The 27,563-nt window shown below is 44.7% G+C and overlaps 1 protein-coding gene across 1 annotated transcript in view; it reads left to right on the top strand.

Moving 5' to 3' along the window:
* Window positions 1-10,762, top strand: part of ATRX (ATRX chromatin remodeler) — a 1,138,900-nt gene extending 1,128,138 nt beyond the window's left edge. The window contains exon 35 of the mRNA XM_069211061.1: window positions 5,189-10,762. Coding sequence (XP_069067162.1) covers window positions 5,189-5,452 — 264 coding nt within the window. The 3' untranslated portion in view covers window positions 5,453-10,762. The remainder of the gene's footprint in view (window positions 1-5,188) is intronic.
* The last annotated feature ends 16,801 nt before the right edge of the window (window positions 10,763-27,563 follow it).

Raw genomic sequence — 27,563 nt, 5'->3', positions numbered from 1 at the left:
CCTCAGAGGCTAGAGTAGCTTCAGTCTAAAACCTGATTTGCTCTGGACATACTGTTGATCCCACCTGGAGACTGGCTATTCCAGTACTAACTGGATTAGCGCTAGTGGCATTTTTCTTGGGACAGGCCATGTCTCCAGTTTGGTGTCCATGCTGTTTACAGTTATGACACCAGGCCTTCTTAGGATCAATTTTTTTTACCCTTGTATCCATTTATGGACTGTGAAGAGGCGCAGGCCCACCCTACTGAGCAGGGTTTTGGGGCCCTTGTGGAGACTCTGTTTTTGTCCTTAGGTGTCTCACTACACTTCCCCTGGGGAGGCTTTGTGGCCCCTTTTTTTTGGTCACCCCCCGTGGTAGTCTTGGTCACCCTAGTCTTGTCCCAGTAGTCTGCCCTTTTCCCCCAATTATTGGGGAGAAACTGGACCTAGGTCTACCAGATGTTGATGCAACTTCTCATTGAAGCAGTTAGTTAACAGGTGTTCCTTCATAAACAATCTATAAAGCCCATTATAGTCATGCACTCCACTGCCAGTTATCCAACCATCTAGTGTTTTCACTGAGTAGTCAACAAAATCAACCTAGGACCCACCCCCCACAAACCTAATCCTATACTTCTTAGTGGAGATTCCAGAGCCCTCAATCAGGGTAGCCTTCATGTGGTCATAGGATTCTGCATCTTTACCAGTGAGTTTGGGAAGTCTATCCCTATACTTACCTGTGAACATTTCCCAAAGGAGAGCTCCCCAGTGAGATCTGTTTAACTTTCGGGTTGCACAGGCCTTCTCAAAGGCTGTGAACCACTTGGTGATCTCATCACCTTCTTCATATTTTGATAGAATCCCTTTGGGGATTTTTAGGATATCAGTATTCTCTGACCCAATTTATATTGCTGCCACCATTAATGGGTGCTATGCCCATTTCTGCTCTCTCCCTTTCTATAGCTAGGAGTTGCTGCTCCAAAGCTAATCTTTTGGCCATCCCTGCTAAAATGATATCCTCTTCATTGAGGCTGCCCTCAATGTTCCTGGAGGAGCTAAACTCGCCGGTGGGAGATCCAGATCCAGTGAGCACTGTCCTTGGAGACGGGGTTTGGGGACCCTGGTCTCCCTAGTTAGGTGAGGAGTGAGGAGGTCATCCTCCTCATCTCTAACATCTTCGCTGTCTGAGTGGAGTTCTTCCTTCTCAGAAGGGTCATTCCTTGATTATTCTGCCAAGAGCTCCTGGAGCTTGACCTTGGTAGGGTTGGCGCCATTTCTAATCTTTTTCAGCTTACAGGGGGACCTTAACTCTGCCATCCCTAGATGGAGTTAAGGGGTGAGTTTGAGTTCCACAAACTTTTCCTCTGAGCTGCTCCTTATGTTACTAAAAGTTCGAATTACTTTTTAGAAGCTAAAAACTACCTCTAGTAACTAAATCCGAACTTAAAAATAACTTTTAAACCTAAAAAAAAAAGCGATGCTAAGGGGACTTAACCAAGGCCTTAGCAGGACGTTTAAAAATTTAGAAAAATGTGCCAAATTCAAAAATCAGTTTTCTAAATGCAATTTTGAAATGTAGTTGCGTGATCAGGTATTGACTGTGTAGTCCAGCAAATTCGTAGATCCCACCGCTGATCCACCAGCGGAATCTGGCTCTGTATATAGTGTATCAAATGAGATATAGTGCGCACAGAGTCCAGGGGTTCCCCAGAGGCTTAACAAAAGCTAAAGTAGATAAAACTAATGCTCTCTTTTGTAGTAGTGTGGTTGAGCAGTTAGGCTTATCAGAGGGCAGTGCAAAGCATTTGTTGTACACACACAGACATCAGAAGAAGCACACACTCAATGACTTAACTCCAGACCAATTTTTATACAGCAAAAACATATTTTCTTAATTTATTTTTAGAAATACAAGATTTAAATTGCAGGTAAGTACCTCAATAGATTCGTATTTCACCCATGTATAAACAGTACAGAATTCGAATAGTCATACAGTTTTTTAAATATTGTCACTAATCTGTTTTAAAACTTGACAGTGCAATTTTCAGAAACAGTTCCTGGGGGAAGAAAAGTTAGATCGTTTTACAAGTAAGTACAACCCTTACAGTTCTAGTCTCCGGGGGTTAGGAAGTCCACTGATTGGGGTTCAGGTTAATCTCAAACACCCACCACCAGCAACACTGGGTCGGCCGGGTGCAGAAGTCAAAGCGTAGGCAAAATTAACATGGGCTGCTATGGATACTGGGGCCACTCGGTTTCAGGTCTGCAGGTAGGTAAGTACCCGCATCTTCGGAGGGCAGACCTCGGGGTTTAGAGGGGGGGGGGGTGGGCACAAGTAGGCACCAAACATACACCCTCAGCGGCGCTGGGGCGGCCAGGTGCAGGGTGCAAACAGGGTGTCGGGTCTCCAATGATTCTCTATGAGGTGACCCCGAGGTCACTCAGTGGCTGTAGGTGAGGTCCAGGGGGGTCTTCTCAGGCAGACCACAGGCTGGACAGTGAGGAGGGCTGCCTGCTGAACGTTGTTGCACCGGAGGTCGGTTTCTTCAAGGCCTGGGGGCTGCGGATGCAGTGGATCTTTAGGCGTTGGATATCTTCCTCTGAAGCTTTCGTGGTCAGGGGGAGGGGTGGCCTCGGGATTCCCTCTGCAGACGCTGTCTTGGAGTGGTGAAGAGGGCAACCCCAGGTGGGAACTTGCTCGGAATCGCCTGGGGATCCTCTCCAGCTTATTACAAAAAACACTCCCTGTCCATCACTACCCCAGGGGTGGTGCCCAGAGCTCCTCCAGGTGACCACTTGATTCTGCCATCTTGAAACAAAGATGGGCAGAGGCCTCTGGGAGTATCTGAGTGGCCAGGTCAGGCAGGTGATGTCACAGCCCCCTCCTGATAGGTGGTCGCCTTGCTAGGTGACCTGTGCCCCTTCCAGGGCTATTTAGGGTCTCCCTCTTGGGTTGGTCCTCAGATTCGATGTGCAAGACTCCAGCAGGACTCCTCTGCAATGTTTACTCCTACTTCTGTCCACTGGAACCGCAACTGGACTTCACAGGAACCTACAATCTGCAGCTACGACTCTGCTCTGCAACATTGTTTCTCTGGCTCTTTCCAGCAACTGCAACATTTCCCTGGCTGTGAATCTTCTGAGGGCTGCAAGTCTTCAATCTGCACCAAGAAGGAATCTCCCTTGGAGTGAAGGAGTCATTCCCCTGCATCTGCAGGCACCAACTTCAACGACGACCACCTGCATGGATCTCCTATCCTACAGAGCTGTGGATCTCCTCTCCTACAGAGCTGTATGGATCCTGCATCTGGGGTGGTGGACTGGAGTGGTCCCCTTGTTCGTCTCTGCCAGCTGTGCAACTTTGGAGGCGGTAGGTCCTTGCCTCTCCACGAAGGACAGTACCCCCGTGCATCTCGTCTCTAGCAGCTACCAAGTTTTGATGGCATCCTCCTCCAAGGAACCTTCAGGCTCCGTGTAGCCCAAGCACTCTTCCCTGTGACGCACAGCCCTCTGTGTGCTTCTTTTGCGACGTGGGACTCCTTTCTAGGTATGCTGCATGGGCCTCACCTCGACTCCTGTGCTTGCTGCCTCTGGGTCGCCTGTGGGGGCTGCCTCCTCTTCTTGTGACTCTCCTCACTATTGAGGTTCATCCTGGCCTCCCCTAATGGGTTGTGTCCCCCTGGACCTTGCTGGTCCCCGGCAGCTCCGCTTTTTCTTCATCCACGACATTTGTCTTTTTCAAGGCTTGTTGGTGGTTTTTCCACACCAGTTACCGACTGCAATCCTTCTTCTGATGTGGGGCGTTGACTGCATCACTCCAGGAACTCTTCAGCCTGCTCCAGTGCTATATTACAGACTGGCTTCGTCCACCGCCGACCTGGTCCTGCATCCAAAGACAGGTGGCTCCTGCCACCACCGGACACTCCAACGTGAACTGGACTTAGTCCCTTTGTTTCCAGGTCTTCCTCTTCCTAGATCCACATTTGGTTTCTTGGAGTCTTGTCTGGGTCTTGCAATATCCTTCCCTGAAGTCCTCTTTGTGGGTTTGGGGAAAATCAGATACTTACCTCTTTTCTCCTGGTCGCTGGGGGTCACTCTGGTACTTACCTTGTGAGTTCCCCCCCCCCCCCCCCCCCCCCCCCCCGGCCTTCAGTATTTGTTATTGCTTTCACTTTTTTCTATTGCATTCTCTGCTAATTCCTGACTGCTACTTTACATATAGTAGTGTATTTTACTTACCTCTAGTGGGGTAATTGCCTATATAGTATTTTAGTATTTGTCACTAAAATAAATACCTTTTTTTTGTGTGTAACGTTGTGTGGTTCTTTCATGTGTGGAAGTGCTGTGTGACTACAGTGGTATTGTATAAGATTTGCATGTGTCCTAGATAAGTCTTGGATTCGTAGACACTGATTACACTTCACTAATAAGGGATACCTGGAGCTGGTATAAGAGAGAGCCTTGGTTAGATTTGTTTGTCTCCGCAGAGAACACGTAATGTCAGCTGTTTTGCACATTGGAGTTTCCAAGGCTGCATTTGCTTGGCAAAACTTTTCGTCTCAATGGTATCCCGACCTCTTGGACATGGCCATCGATCCTTCAATCAGACTTCCCCTTAAATTCAGTGATATGAAGGCAGTTAACAAGTGTGGACTATGCATGTCCTTGTTGGGTTTGCCACTCTTTAAGAAAATAAGACATACAACAGTTTGCAGATGTGTAGAATGTTAATGTATGTCAATAGTGTATCTGTTGCCATAGTCAAGCACCTCACATCTGAGGAGAGGACATAATTTTTAATGTAGACAGGACAATTTCTGCAATAATGGAAAGTCACCAGAACAGTGCAGGACACTTGGTGTGCATTCCGGCTATTCCCTAAGGCACATGTGCACTAAAGTAAATGTTAGCACAGAGTGGATGAGTGATCTTTACCTTCTCTCGGGTACTGCAAGATGACAGCTGTAGTTCTGTACTGTTGTATTTTGCATCCTGGTTCACTTGAAATAAATTAAATGTGGTTGTCACTTGACATCAAATGTCCCATTACCTCTTTGGAACCAACTTGGATGAGGTTACCTATTTCTGGGTCAGGTGTTATTTTGGTCTTCATGTGTATCATAATCATTATTGGAATTTTCCACATATTGGCAATTTTTCGGTTCTTATACTTTTACAGTGTACTTAAGATGTAACTTTATCTCCACAGTTGATCAGTTGCGTTCAGCGAATACTTATGAGCAGACGACTTCAGCATCAATACACCCAACAGCAGCAGCAAATGGCTTTCCAGCAAGCAGCACTGAGCCGCTTCATGGGCCCCAAGCCTCCAACTATGATGATGAACCCTTCATCATTTCAACAGATTGATATGAGAGGAATGTATCAACAGGGCATCATGCAACCACCTACTCTGCAGCGTGCCCCAAACTCAATGAGAAGCAAAAATCCAGGTCCTTCACAGGGAAACTAAATGTGTTTTTGCACTAAATGTTTAAAAGATTAAAATCAAAGAAAGAGCTTTTATTTTTTTAGGAATCAATGGCTTAACAGAACTCAACTGTATAGTTTGGTTTTCCCCCTTCTATCTGCCAAACTGTTGCCTGTAGAAGCTATGATTTTCTTTTTTTTTTCCTTTGGTTTAAAACCAATTTAGCTCACTTGTTTCAATTATGTTATTTGTAATCTTCTTACACACTGAGTGCAGGAGATATATTTCATAGTGTTTTCAGTGAAAACAAGCCCTCCGATTACAACTCCCCAGACGTCCTGGTGAATGCTCGAATAGTATGCCTTATAGTAATCATGAAACCATCAACCAAATGGAGGCACTTAGAGAGTATGTTTGCTCCCCACATGTAAAGTACATGCAACGGTGTACAGACTAGAGTGTTATTTCTTGCAGTGAAGAATTACATATTGTCTTGTGAAAAGTTTTTTGTGTTGGATATGCAGCTGAATTGAGCTCCAAAGAAATCTAGAAACGTACCACAGCCTGTACTGAAGGGAAGATTAACCAAAGCTCTGCACCACACAAATCTGCTGTTTTAATTGAAGTGGGCAGTGATAGGGCAGTTTCTCCAGTGTTCTGAATACAAACCTTTATTTATATCTCTGGTATCCAATGATTCCATCAGCACAAGTTTGATACATACAGGACACCATCTGAAAAACAATGAGAATTCAATATCATCTAGTGTATTGTTCGGACCAAAATATCATATAAGCACACCACTGTTAGCTGCCTACTTATGCATTGAAGTACATGGAGCATTGCTCTAAAATTGTGTGAAACCAAGAATGTGAGCAACCTAGTATTACATCATAGATATTTGTAGCAACTGGCAGGCATGAGTGAGATAGTGAGGTCATTTAGAGTTTCTTCCACTGAAGTAATACCCTTGTTTCTCTAATGCATTGTGAAAATGGCATTTTAATTCAGATATGGACATTCACTAGCAGTTATTGAAAGAAACGGTTATGCCAAATGTCTAAAATAAATATTCTATCATTTTAAAAGTACAACACGCCTAACAAGTTGGAGAGGAACATTTTGTAAAGGTCTTCAACATTGTCAAAGTCTTTCTTGGTGTGTAAAAAGACAGTTTTTGAGTGCTGCATGGTACTAGTGGTATTTTAATGTTTCTTTGTTTTATCTAATCAGCAGTCTGTTTTAATTCTGTATTTACATTATTTCATATGCATAAACATGTAAGTATAGTGCCTGCAAGGTTGACTTGTCCTGATTGGGTAAGTCAGCACACCCAACGGTGGCAGTGTTTTTAATAGCAAAGGTGAAACTGAAACTACTGAAGTATTTCTGAAAAGAAAGCTTTAGCAGTAGAATAGGTATCTTAATTTCCCTCATATAGTAAATCATCTAGATCATTAAATTAGAGGATTTGTCAAATTGCAAGACGCCTTATCCAATCCCTTGTCTTATTTTAGCAGATGAACCTACTGTCTTAGGTATGTCACTGTGTGTGAAGCATTACAGATGGTAGTAGGTGACAGTCAACAAGAACATTAGGAGTATAATTACAGTTCCCATTGAATAAAGCAGATCCTTTTATATAAATTATGATAAAGGGAGTGCATAGGACCATTTAACCCAACAAAACTGTAAGGCATTGTTTAGAAAATGTTTTAAAGGGGCCCTTTGGAACCTTCAAAGTTTTTGATTGAAATGTTTGTATTGCCGTTTTAAATTGGGGATTTATAAACCTTAACTAGCTGATCAAAACAACACAAGGTCAGATGTCCATGAGGTTGCAGTAACCCATTTTAAAATGAGTTACACAGAGAGAAATTTGACATTATTCTTGCAGAAGCAGCTTTTAAATTGTTCTTACAAAATGACAATTTGTGGTGTAGAAGGGTCTGTCTTTTATTATAAGTAGACGTTATGTACTTCTGTAATGACAAATAGCATAGATAACTAAAAGGCCCAATTTAATATTTTACTGAGCAGTAGATTAAAGATTTGTTCCAGGGAAATTTTGATGGTCATCTTAATTGAAGTTGCATCATTCTTGTTAGTGCTCCAAAGTGTGCCACAACAGGATGATAAACTCTCTTGCCGTTTTATTTTTCAGAATCGATGAAAGAGTGAAAATCTTACACATTATCGCACCTGAAATAAAATGGAATACAAATGTTTTTCGCATATAAAGTATAAAACAGATGAGAAGAAAGTTGGTGGGCAATTCTTTGAGCAAAAGCCACCTTTGAAATTAGAAATTCTCCTAATTCACTACAGTTTTAACTAACAGTACAGCTGATGAACAGTGAATTAGCAAAAACAGTTAACGGTAACTGTGAAGGAATACGTGGAAGATAGGTTTGATTAATAATCCAGATTGGTGTTTGTGTATATAAACTCTGTAGATCTCTTTGAACTACCTGGTAGACTGGTGGATTGGATCGAATTACATTTCTGAGGACTGTGTTATGCTGGTTAGCATTTACATTTATTGTGATGTAACCAAACTCCCTCAGTATGTATGATGCAGTACGAGTCACATAATGCTCAGAGATGAGCATTTTGTCATGTTGAAGAAGTATAGGTATATTAAACAGTCACCCCTGACATTTGAGAGAGGGTTGGATAAATTAAGGAATTGTAGGGTGCGGACAGAAAATGCACACATGAAGTGTAAAACACTCTATATGAATCCCACATCTGAGCTTTAGCCCACATATTTACACTGAACCAACCAATGCTTTTCAGTGTTGCCAAGTATCTGTTAAGATTCAGAATAAGATATTCCTTAATATAGTTATTTCATAATTTCTTTACCTCTCTTCCTTTCAGCCGTTCTGCTGAAAACAAATAAAAGAGAAGTAAGAACAGACTTAAGAAAGATTACTTGCCAGGGTTGCACTTTTCGAGTGAGCTCACCTGTACACACTGGCTAGCATTCGTATTCTGAATGCCTTGATCACAAAAAGATACCTAAGTGGTTGGCTACGTTTTATGAAGGATTAGACATTGTCACTTTTTCAGACAGCTTTTTATTGTTTCTATCAACTAGAATATCTTCTATAAGTTGACACTTGTATGTCCTGTGCATCCAAACGCCTTTCTATTAGAGTCCAAATAGATGTTTTCTTCATGCTTATGTTTTTAAAACAGTCAATTGCTGTAATTGTATTGTCTGTAAATTTGGTTTATGAAGAGCTCAGGCTTTAAGTAATGGTCCCGTGCTGCCCAAGTGTGCTTTAAAACATGGTATATATATCAGTGAAGAGTTAAATATATCATGATTAAATTGGTTTTTAAGTTTACTCTTGGTGGTTAATATTTATGTTCATTGCTCCGTTTGATCCCTGTGTGTTGGCAACATGAGTTTAGAAATGTAGGCAAATATTCCTGCAGGACATGTACCTCCATGTTTAGGTTTCTTACGTGTAAGATACTAATGCTCTTGCCTCATTTGATCTTGTACCATGGACCTTGTGCGTGCTTTATTTAACAGCTGAGTTCTTTCTAGGAATTGATTTCTTAAATAATGGCATACTGTTCTAAGTAGCCATTTAAGCATTGCACTGCACTGGTGAAGAGATGCAGGGACCCCATGGCCGAAACAAACAAAATGTTTCTTTTTTGTAATCTCAGACTCTACAAATATATCTGAACACTGAATAAAGTGCAATATTCTTGAATAGGGTGCTGTAGATTTCTGTGTAAACTATTTTTTTTAATTCATGATTTCAGAGGCACGTACTTGTTTGTTGTGGCCAATGTAGTTTTATTTTTACAAGAAACTAGTGATATCAATGATTTGGCCTCCATACATGTAATTTCCTTTTCTGCCCTCTTTCAACATAAATAGTATTACGGTTAATAGATGCTTTAGTTGGTTCATTTTTATTATAAGCAACTATCATTCACTCCTTATATTTCTGCACACATGGTTTGCACAGTTTTGAGGAGCCCTGCACAAATTACGAAATGCCTGATTTTATAAAGATATGAAAATATTTGTTTTTCATTTTTGTAAAAAAAAAAAAAATCTAAAGTCTTTTTTCCAGACTTGACCAATGATAAAGCCCTTGATAGTTAACATACAGTAATTTTCATACTATTTACAGGCACCATTGCTAAGCCTCCATGAAGCTTGTTATAGTCCAATTTTGAATTGTGTAGAATGCTTCATTTTACAATGACATTTATTGCCACCGAGCGTAACATTATTTAAGAGATAATCCTTTTTTTAAAAATAGTTAAGATTGTTACAAGGTATGCTGTAGTGTTGAGATTTCGTCTTAAAGCTGCAGTGGTTTGTGGACTACGCCACTGTTTGGATTGCTCATTTCTTTCTGAATGGCACAATTTATATAAAATAACTAATGATAATCTAGCAGGATGTTTCATTGCTTTGCTATTGGTGGACAACTTAAAGATCTTTTAATGAATGAGATACGCCTCTATTGGACTGTACAGGCACTTGAAGACCATACATTCTCTTAAATGCAACAATTACATTTGGGAATGCCATGAAATATAGTTAAAATGTCATTTTCCCTTTCTCAGTGATCACTGTTCGCGACACTTTAAAATAATGTGCTTAAACCCATTTGAAACCCACATTTAAAAAATAATTAGCAGCACATTTACACTATGAAAATACATGAAAGTAGGAGCCATGAGAAATATGCAGTGTGGAAAAACTTAAGACCACTTAGTTTTCTCTTCTCACTAGGTGTCTTACCTGCAATCTTTACAAGTCCAAATTTTTAAATAATTTGAGACAGTTGCATCAGATAGGTGTAACATGTTTTTTATATTTGTTTATTTGCTTACATTTTCTTGCTATGGCTCAAACTGACAATAAAAATGTTGCTTGTACAGCACTTTTGCTTGCTAAGTGCTCCATTTTGTAACTTGTTGATTCATTAGTTGAAAAGCATCTTTGCTTACTATTGTGATATTGTATATGTTCTGTCCCAGATGTATAGTAATGTTTCAGTACACCAACCGGCTTTGGCTTCTGAAATCATACAGCTGTGAATACTTTCCTCTATTTCTATTAGACTGCTTTTCAGTAACGTATTTACTATATGAAGTACTGTTGAAAAGATGTCATCCTCCCTTCAACCCTAAAGGATGTTTTGTAAAATATATATATATATAAGGACTGGAATTGTGTTTTTAAAGAAAACAAGAATTCATGTATGGCTATATATATACCATCTGTGTTTTCACCATTTAAAGTGCTGTTTAGTAGTTACAACTTAAAATATTTAATATCTCATTTAATAAAGTGACCAAAACAGATAATTGACCTTGTATTGTGTGTTTTACAATTGTATCACTTTACAAACCAATTTAAAACCTCCATATAGGAGGCACTTATGTCCTGATTAGAGTGCAAAATTTTTACTTTTTGCATACATTTGTTCACTACTGGATATTTTCATATTTCAAAATGTTTTAATATGCCTTACAGTGCCAATGTGTTAGCGAATGCTTCTGAATGAGGTATGTGATCATTGTTTTGTTATTGTGAATAAAAACAATTCCGTGAGGTCTCTATGTGGAATAAGTACAAACATAAGATAGCCCTATGCAGTACAATGCTGTGCCCTAATTCCAATGAAGGGATCATGTATCTGAGTATGAGGGGGGTAGTAGCTGTACATAACGTTCTCCAGTATTGAATCTTTCAAAGATTCACTTGCTTGAATCATCCCCATTGTCGAAGTGAGAGTCCCACAGTACCTTATAACCCCTTCGCTGCCGGGCCTTTTCCCCCTCCTGTACCAAGCCTTTTTTTGGCTACTTGGAGCAGTTCGCGCTTAGGCCCTCATAACTTTTTGTTCACATAAGCTACCCACGCCACATTTGCGTCCTTTTTTCCACCATCCTAGGGATTCTAGAGGTACCCAGACTTTGTGGGTTCCCCAGAAGGAGGCCAAGAAATTAGCCAAAATGCAGTGAATTTTGTTTTGTTTTTTCAAAAAAATGGGAAAAGGGGGCTGCAGAAGAAGGCTTGTGGTTTTTTCCCTGACAATGGCATCAACAAAGGGTTTGCGGTGCTAAAATCACCAGCTTCCCAGCTTTCAGGAACAGGCAGACTTGAATGAGAAAACCCAATTTTTCAACACAATTTTGGCATTTTACTGGGACATACCCCATTTTTACGATTTTTTGTGCTTTCAGCCTCCTTCCAGTCATTGACAGAAATGGGCGTGAAACCAATGCTGGATCCCAGAAACCTAAACATTTCTGAAAAGTAGACAAAATTCTGAATTCAGCAAGGGGTAATTTGTGTAGATCCTACAAGGGTTTCCTACAGAAAATAACTGGAAAAAAAATAATATTGAAATTGAGGTGAAAAAAACTGCAATATTTCTCTACGTTTTACTCTGTAACTTTTTCCTGCAATGTCAAATGATTTTTGAAAGCAATATACCGTTACGTCTGCTGGACTCTTCTGGTTGCGGGGATATATAGGACTTGTAGGTTCATCAAGAACTCTAGGCACCCAGAGCCAATAAATGAGCTGCACCCTGCAGTGGGTTTTCATTCTATACCGGCTATACAGCATTTCATTTGCTGAAATATAAAGAGTAAAACAATAGCTATCAAGAAAACCTTTGTATTTCCAAAATGGGCACAAGATAAGGTGTTGAGGATCAGTGGTTATTTGCAGATCTCTGAATTCTGGGGTGCCCATACTAGCATGTGAATTACAGGGCATTTCTCAAATAGACGTCTTTTTTATACACACTCTTATATTTGGAAGGAAAAAATGTAGAGAAAGACAAGGGGCGATAACACTTGTTTTGCTATTCTATGTTCCCCCAAGTCTCCCGATACAAATGGTACCTCACTTGTGTGGGTAGGCCTAGCGCCCGCGACCGGAAATGCCCCAAAACACAACGTGGACACATCCCATTTTTTTACAGAAAACAGATGTGTTTTTTGCAAAGTGGCTACCTGTAGATTTTGGCCTCTATCTCAGCCGGCACCTAGGGAAACCTACCAAACCTGTGCATTTATTAAAACTAGAGACCTAGGGGAATCCAAGATGGGGTGACTTGTGGGGTTCTGATCAGGTTCTGTTACCCAGAATCCTTTGCAAACCTCAAAATTTGTCTAAAAAAACACATTTTCCTCACATTTCGGTGACAGAAAGTTCTGGAATCTGAGAGGAGCCACAAATTTTCTTCCACCCAGTGTTCCCCCACATCTCCCGATAAAAATTATGATACCTCACTTGTGTGGGTAGGCCTAGCGCCCGCGACAGGAAATACCCCAAAACACAACGTGGACACATCCCATTTTTCGACAGAAAACAGAGGTGTTTTCTTTTGCAAAGTGCCTACCTGTAGATTTTGGCCTCTAGCTCAGCCGGCACCTAGGGAAACCTACCAAACCTGTGCAATTTTGAAAACTAGAGACCTAGGGGAATCCAAGATGGGGTGACTTGTGGGGCTCTGACCAGGTTCTGTTACCCAGAATCCTTTGCAAACCTCACAATTTGGCTAAAAAAAACACATTTTCCTCACATTTCGGTGACAGAAAGTTCTGGAATCTGAGATGAGCCACAAATTTCCTTCCACCCAGCGTTCCGTCAAGTCTCCCGATAAAAATGATAGCTCACTTGTGTGTGTAGGCCTAGCGCCCGCGACAGGAAATGCCCCAAAACACAACGTGGACACATCCCATTTTTTTTACAGAAAACAGAGGTGTTTTCTTTTGCAAAGTGCCTACCTGTAGATTTTGGCCTCTAGCTCAGCCGGCACCTAGGGAAACCTACCAAACCTGTGCATTTTTGAAAACTAGAGACCTAGGGGAATCCAAGATGGGGTGACTTGTGGGGCTCTGACCAGGTTCTGTTACCCAGAATCCTTTGCAAACCTCACAATTTGGCTAAAAAAACACATTTTCCTCACATTTCGATGACAGAAAGTTCTGGAATCTGAGATGAGCCACAAATTTCCTTCCACCCAGCATTCCCTCAAGTCTTCCGATAAAAATGATAGCTCACTTGTGTGGGTAGGCCTAGCGCCCGCGACAGGAAATGCCCCAAAACACAACATGGACACATCCCATTTTTTGACAGAAAACAGAGGTGTTTTTTTTTTTTTTTGCAAAGTGCATACCTGTAGATTTTGGCCTCTAGCTCAGCCGGCACCCAGGGAAACCTACCAAACCTGTGCATTTATTAAAACTAGAGACCTAGGGGAATCCAAGATGGGGTGACTTGTGGGGTTCTGATCAGGTTCTGTTACCCAGAATCCTTTGCAAACCTCAAAATTTGTCTAAAAAAACACATTTTCCTCACATTTCGATGACAGAAAGTTCTGGAATCTGAGAGGAGCCACAAATTTCCTTCCACCCAGCGTTCCCCCACATCTCCCGATAAAAATTATGATACCTCACTTGTGTGGGTAGGCCTAGCGCCCGCGACAGGAAATACCCCAAAACACAACGTGGACACATCCCTTTTTTTGACAGAAAACAGAGGTGTTTTCTTTTGCAAAGTGCCTACCTGTAGATTTTGGCCTCTAGCTCAGCCGGCACCTAGGGAAACCTACCAAACCTGTGCATTTTTGAAAACTAGAGACCTAGGGGAATCCAAGATGGGGTGACTTGTGGGGCTCTGACCAGGTTCTGTTACCCAGAATCCTTTGCAAACCTCAAAATTTGTCTAAAAAAACACATTTTCCTCACATTTCGGTGACAGAAAGTTCTGGAATCTGAGATGAGCCACAAATTTCCTTCCACCCAGCGTTCCCTCAAGTCTCCCGATAAAAATGATAGCTCACTTGTGTGGGTAGGCCTAGCGCCCGCGACAGGAAATGCCCCAAAACACAACGTGGACACATCCCATTTTTTTACAGAAAACAGAGGTGTTTTTTGCAAAGTGGCTACCTGTAGATTTTGGCCTCTATCTCAACCGGCACCTAGGGAAACCTACCAAACCTGTGCATTTTTGAAAACTAGAGACCTAGGGGAATCCAAGATGGGGTGACTTGTGGGGCTCTGACCAGGTTCTGTTACCCAGAATCCTTTGTAAACCTCACAATTTGGCTAAAAAAAACACATTTTCCTCACATTTCGGTGACAGAAAGTTCTGGAATCTGAGATGAGCCACAAATTTCCTTCCACCCAGCGTTCCCTCAAGTCTCCCGATAAAAATGATGGCTCACTTGTGTGGGTAGGCCTAGCGCCCGCGACAGGAAATGCCCCAAAACACAACATGGACACATCCCATTTTTTGACAGAAAACAGAGGTGTTTTTTTTTTTTTTGCAAAGTGCATACCTGTAGATTTTGGCCTCTAGCTCAGTCGGCACCCAGGGAAACCTACCAAACCTGTGCATTTTTGAAAACTAGAGACCTAGGGAATCCAAGATGGGGTGACTTGTGGGGCTCTGACCAGGTTCTGTTACCCAGAATCCTTTGCAAACCTCAAAATTGGCTAAAAAAATCACATTTTCATCACATTTCGGTGACAGAAAGTTCTGGAATCTTAGAGGAGCCACAAATTTCCTTCCACCCAGCGTTCCCCCAAGTCTCCCGGTAAAAATGATACCTCACTTGTGTGGGTGGGCCAGGTGCCTGCAACAGAATAAGGCCAAAAACTTGTAGAGATAGAGGGGATAGCACAGCGAGTTGATAAGGACATATTCTTCTTTTATACATCTTTAGGCTGACTCTGCTTTGGGGACCCACACAAGTGAGGTGTCATTTTACTTGGGAGACTGAGGGGAACGCTGGGGAGTAGGAATTTTGTGCTGGAGCGGTGATCGTACAAACGAAAGTCAGCAAAATATGCTTTTTGTAAGCAAATTTTGAGGTTTGCAGAGGAGTCTGGGTAAGAAAATGTTGGGGGATCCACGCAAGCCACACCTCCCTGGACTCCTTGGGGTGTCTAGTTTTAAAAAATGTCTGAGTTTGGTAGGTTTCCCTAGATGAAGGCCGCACCCAGGACCAAAAACATAGGTGCCCCCCCCCAACCCCCCCCCCCCCAACACAGGTAGTTTTGTAATATATCATTTTGATGTGTCCACATGTGTCTGTGATGTGCCAAACACTAAAATTGTGAAAAGAAACGCACTTATGATATGTGAAAAAGACCCCTCACCCACCAACCAAGTTGGTGGCATGCTTCATCATCGGGGGTCCCACCCGAGGCACCTAGCGTGTCACAGGTGTGCTGCGACGTCTGATTACAGCGGAGCAGGTTTTGTCATTTTTAACACACATACTGGTTGGATTTGGCACGAGGGTGAGTGATGGTTCAGTGGATCAAATTTTATTAACAAGAGATTTCACAAAAATGAAATGCACTGTTAATAACTGAAAGGCCAAAAAACTGAACCAATGACTCACAGCTCGTGAGCTGTAAAGCCACGGCAAGGCACCAACCGCTTTACAGTCCATTCACACACCTTTCATAAATGACACGCACAAGACCATTCACACCGTCAGCCACGGGCCCAGCACATTGCAACACTCACATCGATAGACCGCGCCACTCAAGGGCCCATCACTTACATATGCCCACAACATGCCTGATACAACAATCACACCAGCTGATGGAGTGTGTGGGCTGGTGTTTGGCTGGCAGTGTGTTGCAGTAGCAAACAGCAAGTCAGTATGTACACCCTCAGCCAAGCCCCACTCCACACACAAAGGCATCACTTTTTTTTTTTTTTTAAACAAAGAAACCCCTAACTAATTAGAAATAATTACAAAACTACAAACACAAAAGCTCTAACTAAGTACATGACAGAAATGCTAACCATATAACTGAACACATGAAAATACAAAACAGACATGAGTTTACACTCATGGTTGTTCCCAGTAATTCTTCTGGGTGTGGTAATTCTTAAAACAACCACCCACACACAGCCCAGGCTTTGAAGGACAATCTGGGCAGTACATTTGAGTCTCCCTCCGGATACCTCTTCGAAAACACATTCTACATTTCTTAGCTGGAAAGTCTTTTTTGGGTGTGGGAGGAATGTGCTCAGCAAAGTGGCATCCTCCACCACTGCTTCTCTAGGAACTTTGGCCTGTTCCACCACAGTAAGGCTCTCTGTCACTGACTCCTGAAATTTCACAAATGTCATCTTTGACTCTGGAGACCTATCCCTAAACACAATAAAAGCATTGAAGGTTGCTAAGTGGAAGAGGTGAATTGCTAACTTCTTATACCAAACTTAAGACTTACGAATAGCTGTATAAGGTTCCAACCTCTGATTAACTCTATCTACTCCTCCCATGTGCTTATTATAATCTAAAATGCACACAGGTTTGCGCACTTCAGCAACCTGGTCCCAAACAGTCACGGGGGAAGTACTCTCATCATGGATGGTACTTAGCATGTAGACATCCCTCCTGTCTGAAAACTTCAAAGCTAGCAGCTCATCATTCCGCAAGGCACTGCACTGTGCCCTCTCAAGTTTTTTACAGACAAGCTCCCTTGGATAGCCTTTCCGGTTACAACGAATTGTGCCACAAGCAACAGTGTCCACTCTAAACAATTCCTTGAACAACTGCACTCCAGTGTAAAAGTTATCTACATACAAATGGTGACCTTTGTTGAACAGTCGTCTACCAAGTTTCCACACAATTTTCTCAGTAACCACAAAAGTGGGAGGACAACCAGGGGGGTCAATACTGGAATCCCTACCAGTGTAGACACGGAAATTATACACATATCCTGTACTACTTTCAGACAGCCTATACAATTTAATTCCACATTGTGCCCTCTTGCTAGGAATGTACTGCCTAAAAACCAAACGACCCTTGAAGAGGACCAAGTGGACCACAGCTATTTCTTTGCCTGGAACATAGACCTCTAAAAACCGATCTACAGAATGATCAAGGACAGGCCTAATCTTAAAAAGACGGTCAGAATTAGGGTGACCTCGTGGCAAGGCTAATGCATTGTCAATAAAATGCAGCATCCTAAGAAGAAGCAAATACCGATTACGACTCATTGTTGCAGGAAATATAGCTGTTGCCATCAAGGGACTAGTAGACCAATAAGAAGCCAGTGACGGCTTCCTTATCAACCCCATCAAAAGAGTCAAACCTAAAAACCTTTTCATCTCCTCCAAATTTGTGGGAATCCACTGGGCAGCTCTAGAGTGCAGGCTAAATCTAGCAGCGTTGTCCCTCAAATACTGCTCCGCATACAAATTAGTCTGCTCAACAATCTCTTCCAAAAACACATCATCCACAAATAACTCAAAGAAATTGACAGGCAAAAAGTTCTCAGTATTGACTCTACACCCCGGGAGACCAGTAAAGGCAGGCAACTCTGGCTGCTCCATATTTGGGGCAACCCAGAGTTCAGGTCTTCTAACAGGAAACCTTTCAGCCCCAGGTTGCTGCACTAATGGCACATCAGTGTCCTTCTCTGAAACAGGCCCTTCATCTGCACTGAGCGTGGCTTCCTCATCAGAAGATTCCTCTCTAGCAGAAACTTAACTGCCAGAATCCCTCACTTCCTCCTCTGCCTCAGATGCAGAGTCTGTCTCATAATCATGATCAGACAATGACTCAAAAAGCATACCAACCACCTGCTTGAGCGGTCATCCTGCGGCTAGCCATGATCTTTCCTACGAAAATTAACAGGACAAATGCACCACCAACAACCAGCACACTGTGTAAGATAAGTAACAAAGTGTAGCTTTATTAGTAAGAGTTATAAACTCAAAAACTATCCCGCTCACTTGCCTGAAAAAGCTTGAATCACCAGCAACTACTCTGCACAGACACAGCCATCACCAATGATATCCCACTAAAAAGAAAGAAAGAAAAGCAAATTAGAAATAAGACAACACAAATATCATTGTGCACAAATCTAAGGACAATTTCACACAAACCTGCATTTAGTACACCACCTACAAACATGTCATTCATGCATGGCAACAATACTCCTTTGGAGTAAATTGTTTTTACTTACCTAAGACATACAACTATGCAAACCGCAGGTCAACCACTGCCAAAACCGCAAGGAGCCACAGCAAAGAAAGCAAAAGCTTTGAACTAGAACAAAAAGGAGGAAAACAATTATCAGAAATGCAAATACTTAAGTGGATTCTGCCATAGGGGCAGATGGGCCTACTAAAAAATAGGCCTAACTGCCCCAAGGAGGGCAGAAAATACCTTTAGTAGTGTGTCCCCAAGGGCCCACCCCTAAACAAAAAACAAGCCACACACACACTATCCCTGGTGCCTACGTGGCTTCTGCCCCCCTTGGGGGCAGATGGGCCTAAAAAAAATAGGCCCATCTGCCCCCAAGGGGGGCAGAATTGGCCAACAGTTCAATGCCCCCCTTGGGGGGGTGCCCCTTGCCCAAGGGGATGCCCTCACATAAATAAACATATTTAATAAAATCCCTGGTGTTCTAGTGGTTATCAGCCTAAAAATAATAGGCTGATCTGTCCCCAAGGGGGGCAGAAATGGCCTTGGTACACGTGCCCCCAAAAGGGGGGCGACCCTTGCCCAAGGGGCCGCCCCACCCTCCACTAACACACATACACACAATATCCCTGGTGTCTAAGTGGCTTCTGTCCCCCTTGGGGGCAGATCGGCCTAAAAATAATAGGCCGATCTGCCACCAAGGGGGCCACAATAAACATGCCCCCAAAAGGGAGCGACCCTTGCCCAAGGGGCCGCTCCCAAACACAAACATTTTAAAAATAGTTTTAAAAAAAAACAAAATCCCTGGCGTCTTGCGGGCATTCCTGCTGCCCGATCGCAATGCAATTGGGCAGCAGGAATGCTCAAAGAGACACTGGGGGAAAGGAAACCACCCACCTGCCGGAGGAGAAACTTACCTGTTTCTCCTGTGATCGCACTGGAAGCAAATGGCTTCCAGTGCGACCGGCAGTGGGTAATGAGGTCAGCGCGCGATTGCGCGCAGACATCATTACGGGGGTGGGGGTGGAAGGGGAAGGTCTTCCCCTTCCATCCCCGCCTCGGGGTGGTGGGGGGAAACCCCACAGAGGGAGCGCTAGCACTCCCTCCGGGCCGAGGACGTAATGGTTACGTCCTCGGCACAAGAGCACTGTGCCGCGGGACGTAACCATTACGTCCGCGGCAAAGAAGGGGTTAATGTAGCAGTAGGTGAGTATATTACTCCAGTGCAGGCTTAAAGCTGTTCTTTACTACATCCACAGCTCTACTTAGTCCCCAGAGCACAGAACCTATTTTGAGGCGTGCAGTGGAACCTATTCAAGTTTCAATTTTGTCTATCCTAATGCACATGTTCTTCCATGGCTTTAGTAAAACGCATACCTTTACCTGTTTTAGCCTGTGGGCATCTCTGCCACCTAGTGTCAGTACCAAAAAGTGCTTCTCTAGCTGTTTTAAGTACTTGAGTATGTGTGTTTTCACCTTTTTCTTTTGATTGATGTGGATTGGAATCATTTATTCCTGGGAAGTTAATTTGCTATGTGAAACATAGCCTTTAAAATTGAGGGTTTTTGGATCTATTCTTTTTCTGCTGCCCACACCACAGCACTTAAGCGTTAGATCATGTGCCATTGATTGTTTATAGCAGCTGACCCACATTTCTCTGTATCTCATGCTTTGGCAGCAGCAATGTGTGGTAGACTTTCACCTTGTTGCAATCTTTTTGTCTGGTTTCTGAATGCATCTTGCACTGGAGTGCACTGGGATCTTGCTAACTGGGTTGCCAGTGTTCTTTCCCTAAAACATTCTAAAAGTAATTGGGCACACCTTTAGCTACTGTAGGAAAATGGCTCCTTCTTACAGTTACCCCTCGCCCTCCATCCCCCCGTCCCGCCGTCTCTCTCTCTCTCTCTCTCTCTCTCTCTCTCTCTCTCTCTCTCTCTCTCTCTCTCTCTCTCTCTCTCTCTCTCTCTCTCTCTCTCACACACACACACACACACACACACACACACACACACACACACACACACACACACACACACACACACACACACACACACACACACACACACACACACACACACACACACACACACACACACACACACACACACACACACACACACACACACACACACACACACACACACACACACACACACACACACACACACACACACACACACACTTTGTGCCTGATATTGATGCTGACTTGACAAGGAAGTGTGCTGGGATCCTGCTAACCAGGCCCCAGCACCAGTGTTCTTTCACTTACAAATGTACCATTGTTTTCACAATTGGCACACAGGTAAGTCCCTTGAAAAAGATACCAGTGGTACCAAGGGCCCTGTGACCAGGGCAGGTCCCTAAGGGCTGGAGCATGTGTTGTGCCATCCTAAGGGACCCCTCACCTAACACATGCACACTGCCATTGCAGATTGTGTGTGTTGGTGGGGAGAAAAAGGCAAAGTCGACATGTCATCACCCTCAGGATGCCATGCACACAAAATACTGCCTGTGGCATAGGTAAGTCACCCCTCTAGCAGGCCTTACATCCATAACACATGGTGTGTACTGTACCACAGGTGAGGGCATAGCTGCATGAGCAATATGCCGCTACAGTGTCTAGGTCCATTCTTAGACATTGTAAATACAGTGTGGCCATATTAAATATATGGTCTGGGGGGGTTGTCAAAACAAACTCCACAGTTCCATAATTGGTACACTGAATACTGGGAAGTTTGGTATCAAACTTCTCAGAATAATAATCCCACACTGATGCCAATGCTGGATTTATTACAAAATTCACGCAGATGGCATCTTAGAGATGTCCCCTGTATTTTACCCAATCCTTCAGTGCAGGGCTGACTGGTCTGTTCCAGCCTGCCACTGAGGGACGGGTTTATGACCTCCTGGGGTGAGAGCGTTTGTGCTCTCTGAGGCCAGAAACAAAGCCTGCATTGTGTGGAGGTGCTTCACAAATCCCCCTGCAGGAACTGTAACATCTAGCAGTGAGCTTCAAAGGCTCAGGCTTCGTGTTACAATGCCCCAGGGCACTCCAGCTAGTGGAGATGCCCACCCCCTCCCCCAGACACAGCCCCCACTTTTGGCAGCAGGTCCGGGGAGATAATGAGAAAAACAAGGAGTCACCCCCCTCTGCCAGGTCCAACCCTAAGCTGACCAGAGCTGAAGTGACCTCCTCCTTGGGAAATCCTCCATCTTGCTTTGGAGGATTTAGCCCAATCAGATTAGTAATGTTCCCTCCTCCCCAAAGGGAGGAGACACAAGGAGGGTGTAGACACCCTCAGTGACCGTAGCCACTAGCTACTGCCCTTTAGCCCTAACACACCTCTAAATTTAGTATTTAGGGGCGACCCTGAACCCAGGAAAACAGATTTCCTGACAACCTGAAACAAGAAGGACTGCTGACCTGAAAGCCCCGAAGAGACGATGGAGATGACAACTGACTTGGCCCTCAGCCCTACCGGCCTGTCTCCAGACTCAAAGAACCTGCAACAGCGACGCATCCAGCGGGACCAGCGACCCCTGCTGACCCAGAGGACTGTCCTGCAACCCAAAGGACCAAGAAACTCCTGTGGACAGCGGATCGGTCTAAACAACAAAGGAGAAACCAACTTTAAAGGGACTCCAGCCTCACTCCAGAAGTGTGAGTCCCCAACACTGCACCCGACGCCCCTGGCTCATGTCCAGAGAAACCAACACTGTAACGAGGACCTCCAGGCGACTACCATGACGTGGACACCCTGAGATGACCTCCCTGCACCCCAAGGGCGATGCCTGCAGAAAGAATCCAGAGGCTTCCCCTGACTGTGACTGCCCTGTAACAAAGAACCCGACGACTGGAAGAACCATTGCACACGCAGCCCCCAGGTCCAAGAGGAACCAATTACTGGTGCAGTAGTGACCAGCAGGCGGCCCTTATCTTTACCAAGTCGGTGGCTGGCCCGAGAAGCCCCTGGTGCCCTGCCTGGTGCCCTGCCTGCCTGGTGCCCTGCCTGAATCGCCAGAGTGACCCTCGGGTCCCTCCATTGATTTCTATTCAAAACCCGACACCTACTTTGCATACTGCACCCGGCTGCCCCTGTGCTGCTAAGGGTGTTTTTTGTGTGCCTATTTGTGACACCCCAGTGCTCTACAAAACCCCACTGGTCTGCTCCCTGAGGACGCAGGTACTTACCTCCTAGCAGACTGGAAGCGGAGCACCCCTAGTCTCCATAGGCGCCTACGTTATTTGGGCCCTACTTTGACCTCTGCACCTGACCGGCCTTGTGTTGCTAGTGCTGGGTGTTTGGGGTTGATTTGAGCCCCCAACGGTGGGCTGCCTATGCCCCGGAGGATGAACTTGTAAGTGCTTTATTTACTTGCTAAACTAACTTGTACTTACCTCCCCCATGAACTGTTGATTTTTGCAGTGTGTCCACTTTTAAAATAGCTTATTGCCATTTTTAACAAAACTATGTACATTACTGTTTTACTTGAAAGTTCCATACTTACCAATGCCAAGTATCTTACAATGTATATACTTACTTGAATAATGAATCTTGTGGTTCTAAAATAAACTAAGAAAATAATATTTTTCTATATAAAAACCTGTTTTCCTGGAGTTAAGTCTTTGAGTGTGTGTTCCCATTTATTGCCTGTGTGTGTACAACAAATGCTTAACGCTACCCTCTGATAAGCCTACTGCTCGACCACACTACCACAAATAGAGCATTAGTATTATCTATTATTGCCACTATCAACCTCTAAGGGGAACCCTTGGACTCTGTGCACACTATCTCTCACTTTCAGATAGTATATACAGAGCCAGCTTCCTACAGGTACCACTATAAGTCCCTAGTAAAAGGTCCTTAAGTACCCAGGTCATGGGGTACTATGGGTAGACCCCTGAGGGCAGCAGCACTGATTGTGCCAACCTCCAGTACCATGCATCCAGATGCACCCAGCACTGCCATTGTAGGCTGAGTATACTGGAGCAAATCTAAAACTCAAACTCAACACTGGACACTGTCTGTGTTCCCTGTCCAGCATACACTGCCTTTACTATGGGTAAGTTACTCCTCTAGCGGGCCATATAGCCCTGAGGCAGGGTGTAGGACGCTGGCCTGGCTTATAGTGGGTACCTGATGGCACTGTCACCTTGTGCCAGGTCCAGTTATCCCTTGTTAGTAGATTAGTAGTGTTCTAGCAGCTTAAGCTGATAGAGGTAGCTATAAGAGAGCAGCATAGGCTGAACTAGGAGACATGCAAAGCTCCTACTATACAACTTATATCACATAGGTACTATACCATAAGAAACACAATACTCGGAGTTACTAAAAATAAAGGTACGTTAATTTAGTGACAATGTGCCAAAAATATCTCAGAGGATATACTCCCTTAGGAGGTAAGTAAAATACACAAAATACACACACAAACCAAATTCAGGTAAGTAAAACAGTCAGAACGTAGTGCAAACACTGTAGAATACAATACGATGCAATAGGCCTAGGGACAACACAAACCATATACTAAGAAAGTGGAATGCGAACTACGAATGGACCCCTAGGCTAGTGTAATGTGAAGAGAGTTGCTCAGAGTGTAAGAAGACACTAAGGGTGTCCAAGATACCCCACTCCAAGACCCTGGAAAGTAGGAGTAAAGTACTACTATTTCCCAAGAAACACACTAAAGTCGTGATAGAGGATTTTGCAAAGACCACAATAGACTGCAAAGCACTGGATTCCTGGACCTGAGGACATGCAAAGGAAGGGGACCAAGTCCAAGAGTCGTGTAATTGTCTGGGGGGGGGGGGGGGGCGGTCAGGAGCCCACTAAACCCCAGATGAAGATGCAAAATGGCTGCCTCCGAATGGAAGAAGCTGAAGATTCTGCAACAGCGAAAGGTGCTAGGAACTTCTCCTTTGTGCAGAAGATGTCCCACTGAGTGCTGGAGGATGCAGAGCTTTGTTTCTTTGGCAAAAGACCGCAAACAAGCTATGCTAGCTGCAAGAGTGGCAGTTGAAGAAAAAGGGTGCTGCCCGGGCCCAGGAAGGACCAGGATGTCACCACTTGGGAGAGGAGACAGAAGGGGCCCTCAGCAACGTAGAGAGCCCACGCACAAGAAGGTAGCACCCACAGAAGCACTTAAACACATCCGCGAGGCCAGAAGTCAACTCGGAGTTGAGCAATGCTGGACGGAGTGTTGGGGACCTGGGCTTGGCTGTGCATGAAGGATTCCTTGGAAATGTGCACAGAAGCCCTAGCAGCTGCAGTTCCACGCGGTGCACAGGATTACTATCTGGAGAGGGGAGGCAAGGACTTACCTCCTCCAAATTTGGAGAGTTGAACCACTGGACAGTCTGGGTCACTTGAGTCCACCACTTGTGTTCCAGGGGCCACACTCGTCAGGATGAGAGGGGTCCCAGAGTACCGGTGACGCCGAAGTTTGGTGCCTGTTGGAGCAGGGGGAAGATTCCATCAACCCACTGGAGATTTCTTCGTGGCTTCCAGTGCAGAATGAAGGCAGGCAGCCCCCAAAGCATGCACCACCAAGAAACAGTCAAGAAAGCCGGCAGGATTAGGCGCTACAATGTTGCTGTTAGTCTTCTTGCTACTTTGTTGCAGTTTTGCAGGCGTCCTGGAGCAGTCAGCCGTCGTTCCTTGGCAGAAGTCGAAGAGAGAGGTGCAGAGGAACTCTGGTGAATTCTTGCAAGTTGTTATCTGAGGAAAAGCCCACTGGAGAGGCCCTAAATAGCCTTCAGAGGAGGATTGGCCACCTAGTCAGGTAAGCACCTATCGGGAGGGGTCTCTGACATCACCTGCTGGCAGTGGCCCCTCAGAGGCCTCCAGAGTGCCCTCACACCTCTGGATTCAAGATGACTGACGTCTGGGACACACTGGAGGAGCTCTGGGCACCACCCCTGAGGTGGTGATGGACAGGGGAGTGGTCACTCCCCTTTCCTTTGTCCAGTTTCACGCCAGAGCAGGGACTGGGGGTTCCCTAAACCGGTATAGACTGGCTAATGCAAGGTGGGCACCATCTGTGCCCTTCAAAGCATTTCCAGAGGCTGTGAGAGGCTACCCTTCCCCAGCCTTTAACACCTATTTCCAAAGGGAGAGGGTGTAACACCCTCTCTCAGAGGAAATCTGTTGTTCTGCTTTCATGGGACTGGGCTGCCCAGACACCAGGAGGGCAGAACCCTGTCTGTGGGGTGGCAGCAGCGGTAGCTACAGAGAAAACCCCAGAGAGCCCCGTGGATGCATGGGATGGGCACCCCAATACCAGATTTGGCATGGTGGGACAATTCCATGATCTTAGACATGTTATGGCCATATTCGGAGTTACCATTGTGAAGCTACATATAGGTATTGATCTATATGTAGTGCACACGTGTAATGGTGTCCCCGCACTCACAAAGTCCGGGGAAATTGCCCTGAACTATGTGGGGGCACCTTTGCTAGTGCAAGGGTGCCCTCACACTTAGTAACTTTGCACCTAACCTTCACCAAATGAAGGTTAGCCATATAGATGACTTATAAGTTACTTAAGTGCAGTGAAAAATGTCTGTGAAATAACATGCGTTATTTCACTCAGGCTGCAGTGGCAGCGCTGTGTAAGATTTGTCTGAGCTCCCTATGGGTGGCAAAAGAAAGGGTTCAGCCCATAGGGATCTCCTGGAACCCGAATACCCTGGGTACCTAGGTACCATAGGGAATTATAAGGGTGTTCCAGTGTGCCAATTAGAATTGGTGAAATGGTCACTAGCCTATAGTGACATTTGTAAAGACAGAGAGAGCATGAGCACTGAGGTTCTGATTAGCAGAGCCTCAGTGACACAGTTAGTCACCACACAGGTACACACATTCAGGCCACAAACTATGAGCTGTGAGACAGGCAAAAACAAATTTACATACATGTAAAAATGGGGGTAACATGCCAGGCAATATGGTACTTTACTACGCAGGGTGCTCCATATTATATGTAAGGGCATAGCTGCATGAGCAGTATGCCCCCATTGTGTCCCTGTCAAACCTGGGACATAGTGAGTGAGCAGAGCAGCCATTTTAATATATGTGCTGGACACTGATTACCACGAGTTTCCCAGCTACATAATGGCTACTCTGCAACCTGGGTTGCTTGGTATCAATCAACTCAATGATAAATCCAAACTGGAACCAGTACTGGATTTATTATAAAATGTACCCAGGGGTCACCTTAGGGGGGCCCCCTGCAAAAGCTAACTATCTGTGCATGGGTGCCTGCTGGTTCCAGTCAGCCTGCCACATCCAGGCAGCCAATATACAAACCTTGGGGGGAGCCCTGGCTCTCTGGTTTGTAAGACAATGGAAAACCACAGGGTAGGAGGAGGGGTATTACTGAGCATGCACCACCCAGGGTGCTTGCAGGCGAAGTAGGACCCTCCTTTTCATTTTCCTCCATGTTGGATGGCAGGAAAATAGCTAGTGAGGTTTAGGGAAGTGATCCTTCCCACAGGAAGTGGTCACTGTAGTGGTTGTAGCCACCCAAGGGTAAGTGTCCCATTGGACAGTACCAAGTTCCCCCTAAAACGCCCACTAAATTCAGTATTTAGCGGGCTCCCCTAGACCAAGAAACCAGATTTGAAAGAACAAAGAAGTCCAGCACCAAAGAAGATCCAAAGCAAGAGAACTGTGCACTTGCTGCACAAGAAAGGGTGCCAAACCCTGCCTGCTACACAAGGACCTGAAAATCACTGCTTCGGAGGAGATGGACACTGGACTGACCCCAAGAAACCCAGGGGAACTCCAGGCTTCAAGAATCACCCCAGATCTCCCTTCTGAGTGGAGGCACTACTTAACAACCAAGCCAGTGAGGGTCACTTCACAGACCGGCTGATATCTCCGCAACCGGAAGTCACAGCCAGACCAGATGTCACACCAGCAGCCTGGACACGCCCTACAAGTGTGCCAAATTTGGTGGCACTGCGCCCTCCAGTAGCCGAGTTACCCCAACACCCTGGGTACTGGTCAGCTGATGTCGGACAACCAGAACACAAGCTCCTTTGGAGCTGAAAAGGGATGAGGAGGAAGCCCCAGTCGCAGGACTTCAGGAACACCCCGGACCTCCTGCCAGAGTGCCCCCGTTGTCCTGTAAGCAGCCCTCAGAGACTCACCTCCAAATGACTCTGTTGCGCACACCTCCTGGATCTCCAA

Source organism: Pleurodeles waltl, chromosome 2_1, assembly GCF_031143425.1.
Source record: "Pleurodeles waltl isolate 20211129_DDA chromosome 2_1, aPleWal1.hap1.20221129, whole genome shotgun sequence".
Taxonomy (NCBI): Eukaryota; Metazoa; Chordata; class Amphibia; order Caudata; family Salamandridae; genus Pleurodeles; species Pleurodeles waltl.
This window is presented reverse-complemented; position numbering and strand designations above follow the sequence as displayed.